The following is a 5430-nucleotide window of genomic DNA, read 5'->3' on the forward strand; positions in this document are numbered from 1 at the left end:
CCAGGCTGGGTGCAGTACTCACACTCATAATCCCAGCAGCACTCACACTCATAATCCCAGCAGCACTCACACCTATAATCCCAGCAGTACTCACACCCATAATCCCAGTGTATCATAAACTAATCACAAATAGAAGCAAGCCTGCCTCATGACTTCCATGAGGCTTTGGGGGGACAAATGGACACAAACTATAACAATATTGTATGGCCTAAACTTTGAAGATGTATGTGTGGATTTATTTTATTTATAGAGAAGATACATGGACAGGGTTGAGGAGAACTTGGTTACAAGGTGCAGATGTGTTCCGAGCTTTCATATAAATGTACTAAAAACAATTTCTAAAGAATTTCCTATTTAATACAGCAGAAAATTTCAGGGTATAGCAGTGATACATATTTTAAGTTAAAAATCTGCAGTTCAGTGCTTCATCTACTTTCTAAGGATGGCTAGTAAACACCATAGATCTACTGAGCCGGCCTGCAGCTGGCTTTACATCTGATTTTGCTTGAGTTCTAATGTTCTGAATTCTAATGAGAAAGACACGTATGCATGTATACATTTCGTCCTTTTATGGCAAATAATGGACTGCTAGTATGATACTTTGTGACTAATTCAATTTCTGTTCCTGATCACTGTGACCAAGTGCAGTGGAGCAGTTTTCTGTAATGGGGATAATGAGGACTGAGCTATACTTGGACAGTCAAAGCTCTGAGCTTATATTAAAGTTAACATTTATTTTGAGATCAAAGAAGTTTTAAAAGGTGTTGATCTGCTGAAAGACACCTGAATAAACAACAGCTTTTCTAACTTTCCCACCATCTGAGAAAGGTAACATAAATAAGGGAGAAGGCTATCATAGACCTCAAGGTCTTAGATTTGATTGAGGATAACAATATAAACATTTGTGCAGTTTTACATAAACACATACATGCACACATAGCCATATAAATAAAAAGACAGAGAAATGGGTAAAGAAGTATAAACATAACTCTACCTAAACTTGCTGCTCTTTTTGTTAAGAGGGCTTGGAAACAAGGAAACTAAAAAAATGAATGAACTCTTCTAGTCCTTAGAATTCATTGTTGTTACTGGTAATTGAACCCAGGACCTCATGCATGCTAGGCAAGTGCTCTACCACTAGGCCCTGTTCCTGGTTCTGCAATTTGGTTTTTGAATATGGTTTTCTAGTAAGCTGAAAGAAGATTCCTAGGGAAGTAACTGATGGTACAAGAAACTTAAGATTGCCTGAGATGTTTTGCATTGCCAAGAATCTAAAGATGCAGTCAAAGAAATGATGGAGACCCACCACAGGGACTCGGGGCTTCTTTCTAGCAGCTTTGAAAGACCAAGGAAGATGAACCAGCACAGTAAATGTCAAAATGGAATTGCCTCACAAGCTTAAGTTACCTATGCTGTGCACGAACAAATGCCAAATACGTGGAGGATAGAATCTTTTTCTAAAAGTAGAATCCCAAGGGCCAGCCAAATAGCTCAGTAGATTAAAGCAGGCTCAGAGGCCCGATGTTCAATCCCTGGACCTACCGTGCTGGCCCCGCCCCCATGGCACACTGAGATAGCAATTGAGACTGGGTGCAGTGGTACACATCTGTAATCCCAGCACTTGAGAGGCTGTAAACAGGCGGATCACTATAAGTCCCATCTAGTAGTGAGACCCTAAACATCCTTCTAGGCCCTTCCCCTAAACTACAAAAATAATAAAAAGATAATAAAAGTAGAATCCCAACTAATACAAAAAGAGTGATGGTAATGAAAAGTCACCCTTAAACACCATGTTAATCGTTTCAGGGGATAAATAACAGGTCCTGTCCTGGAATTAGTGAGTATACAGAAGGTGAGAAACAGGAAACTCGCACTTCCGTTCTTACTAAGTAGAAAAGGAAAACGTAGGTGAGAAGCCTGGCAGCTGCAACTTCGGCGGGTGCACTGGGGATACAGATACCTGTCTTGCTCCTGTCGAGAAGGTAAAATGGAATTGAGTCGTGGTGAAATATTAACAGGCCCTAACTGAGGGATATTTTCTAGTGAATGCTCCCCAAGAGTATCCGGTCACAGCGGCAAAGAAACTGAGTCCCTGTCCTAGATGAAAGGACACCCCGGAGATGTGACAACAAAACACAGCTTCTGATGCTGCATCAGAGAAAGAGCCCAGTAGCTGGGGGGAGCGAAATAGCATTGGGGGATGAATGTTGTGACAATATTCTCACCTAATGTCCTGATTTCTGGGTCTGCACTGTGGCTGCCTAAGCTGCTAACCCTGAAGGACTGTGGGTGAAGGTGCAGCCAGGAAATCTCGCTACATTTTGCAATGCTTTTGGAGATGTGAACTTATTTTTAAAAGTAAGCAACAGTATTTTCTGTGTTGTTGATTGTGAATTTTGTGAGAATTTATGAAAAGGCCATACAAATGCTGTGAGTTAGTGATTCTGAGGGTTTCCTTAAAGGGCATCATATTTACAACATGATTTTAGGCTAATTATGCATAATAACTCAAAATATTAATTTGTGCTCACAGACGGAAGAGCGATAGGGTGCTTTAACAAATTTTGATGTAGTTTAAGCCCCCTTTACTTTTTCCTTCACTGGCAACATGAATATTTCAATTATAAACTCAAGGGCAGAGGTTTTCTAATCTGAGGGCTGTCTACTATGACAACTCGAACAAGGTGGTTCATTTTCAGCCATCAGGATAGCTCATTGAACCCACAGGGCTTTCAACAGGAACATCAAAAAAATGTTCCTGGTTAGAAAGATAAAAGAAAAAATTTATTCCTATAGCCACACAACTCAGTGATGTTGAACTCAGTATGCAGGTATGTGAGTATTAGAGAAAATGAAGTCCTTAGCGTCCCTTCTGACAAATCTGTTTCCTTAATATTCAACATTTTCTTTTAAGAATGGAGGCAATGCCAGCATTGGCGCTATTCTTTGCTTTTGTGTTACAGGATAATATAAACATAGACGAAGCTGCCCAGCTCCTGGTGGAGAACATTCTCACAAACTGTACGCACTTTCCTAGTGAAGACAACGATGTGGACAAAATTAAATTGGATCAGGAAACCTCAGTAGGAAAGCGCAAAGCACAGTGCTGCTGACGTGGCTTCTGCTTCTCTTGTGCCTGCCTTGGTCCCGAGTACATGCCGGAGGATGACCAAAAGTTGCTGTGGGCTGTGAGTCTTCACAGTCCTGTTACACTTGGCCCCTCTGATCATTTAAAATTGGAACAGGTGGAGAGAACAGCCCACTCACGCTTCTGTGACTTAACAGATGACCCCAGGCTTTTGTTGCTGTCACCATCCTTTGGAGGATATTGTTTACATTCTTTTAAACCTCTTTGTAAGTGATTTCCTGGTGGTGGGATTTTAGTGTAAGCTCTGGGGTGGTAATGAACTCCTGCAGTGTTCCAATAACGTTGAGCCTATAGCTTTGTCTCCACTGTCTGACCTCACTGCTCAAGAGATGTGTAGACTCTCTTAGCCGCAAACTCTTGAAGTTACTGTTTGGAAGGTCTGTCACCTATTTGGAATTGGTACTTCATGTAAACTTTTTTCTCTTAAATACCGTGAGTCCACCTGTCATGGCAGGAGTGTCATGTGGTCGCACTTTCTGAAACTGTTGTTACCTTTTGTACTATCTCAAAAAGCTATTCCTACCACTTCTGTATTGTGGGTGGCTCCTTCTGGGCTCACTTATTACCACTGGGAAACAATGTACATGAATAATTCCTCTCTTTCCCTAGTCCCGTCTCTACACTCTGTAGAGTGTTTGTTTCCAACCAAGGGCCATACTGGTACTACTATTCAGTTCTCTTTACTTAGAATTGGAGCATATTTTTCAAGAGTACTTTCTGATCCGTAATGGTAATAGTTAAAAAGAGAATTTATTTCAAAGCACTTACACTGATATCTAAACATCTAAAGTATGAATTGTGACAGAAATGTGATCTTGTATAATTTTATATAAAAACCTTGGACATTTGTACTGTAATGGTTGAAAAACTTCCAGCAGATTCAACAGTGCTTGTATTGTCAGTAAACAATACAATAAATGAAGGAAAATAATAAATATTTTAAGTAAAGTGTGTGGCCTGTATTTTGAGTTAATGCTGTTCTAAGATGCTATTTTTCTGCCTTAGAAAATTTTGTTTACTTCTTCTTTTCTTTTTTTGACGGTACTGGGAATTGAACTCTGGACCTTGCGCTTGCTAGGCAGGCATTTAAGCCATTGAGCTATCTCCCAGGCCCCTCTTTTTATTTTCAAGGACTGCGTTATCCAATTTATTTCTCTCAAAAATATGTTAAAGCTTTTATGTTATACCCTAGTGCTAATGCAGGATGAGACATTGACAGTTTGCCTCATACTTGAGGTTTCCTTCCCTGTGTGTAACATAACATTTGAAGTCAGGGTGAAACAAGAGAACACCGTGGCTCCTTTATTCACTTTTAAAAAGCCAGTTGTACACACATGCACATGCGCACACACATGCACACGCATATGCAGGATGGCTCAAACACTGCATGGTACTTTATGAATGAAAGGATCTGTATTTCTTCTTTCTGTGAATCTCACATATTATGAAAATGCAAGTGTTTTAACCTGCCATGCACAGGTCAGTAACCCGATACAGATTGTGAAGTGATTGCTATCAAAGGTGGAGATTTTCTAGAAGTGTAGTTTGGGATCCTGCGTTTTGTACATGAAGCACTGAAGCTGTTCAGTGAGAATTCCTGAGACTAAGTGTACACTTGCTGAGTTAGTTATCTGAGAATGGAGCTCAGAAATGCTTTCACAGAAAATCTGATGTTTATTTTGAAAACAGCGTATCATGAGGAAAATATTCTTCAGCTTAAAATCTATGGTATTAAAAAATAAAATAAAATCTATGATTACTCAAAATATAAATGCTTAAAATATACACTTTCATTTTTACTTACAAGTCATTGTCATTAAAAATCAGAAGGCCTTATACAGTGAGAAGACTATACATTTGCTTTCAACCACTGAAGAAGACAAACATTCTTGCTTACAGTTTTGAACTAACCTTCCAGGATTGCTGCTACCATTGGTTAGTCCTTTGGGGAAAAAAAAAGTAAATGATAATTCTGTCTCACTTCCAAGAATGATACAATATGGAAAATAGCTTAAATACAAAATTAAGAAATAAAACTATAAAAAGTTCAGCATGGAGGGAAACAATATCTGTTAATCTGTGCAGCATACTTGACAATAAAAAATAATATATCAACGATTGTTAATCAGCTATTCCTGTTTTGAAAATCTGTAACATGTATTGTTGTATGTTACCCTGTTTCTGTCTTTATTTCAGATTTTTGTTCTTGCTTTTGTTTTTATTTTCCAAAAAAAAAACAAAAACACAACTTTTTGCATCCTCAATGCAAAGAGGGAAAAACA

At 38.9% G+C, this 5430-nt stretch overlaps 1 protein-coding gene across 1 annotated transcript in view; it reads left to right on the plus strand.

Annotated features, from left to right (window-relative positions):
* Rab32 (RAB32, member RAS oncogene family) overlaps positions 1 to 5097 on the plus strand; it is a 22026-nt gene extending 16929 nt beyond the window's left edge. Inside the window, exon 3 of the mRNA XM_004628558.2 lies at positions 2964 to 5097. Coding sequence (XP_004628615.1) covers positions 2964 to 3113 — 150 coding nt within the window. The 3' untranslated portion in view covers positions 3114 to 5097. The remainder of the gene's footprint in view (positions 1 to 2963) is intronic.
* Positions 5098 to 5430: the final 333 nt, after the last annotated feature.

This window comes from Octodon degus, unplaced genomic scaffold (genome assembly GCF_000260255.1).
Source record: "Octodon degus isolate 3935 unplaced genomic scaffold, OctDeg1.0 scaffold00024, whole genome shotgun sequence".
NCBI lineage: Eukaryota > Metazoa > Chordata > Mammalia > Rodentia > Octodontidae > Octodon > Octodon degus.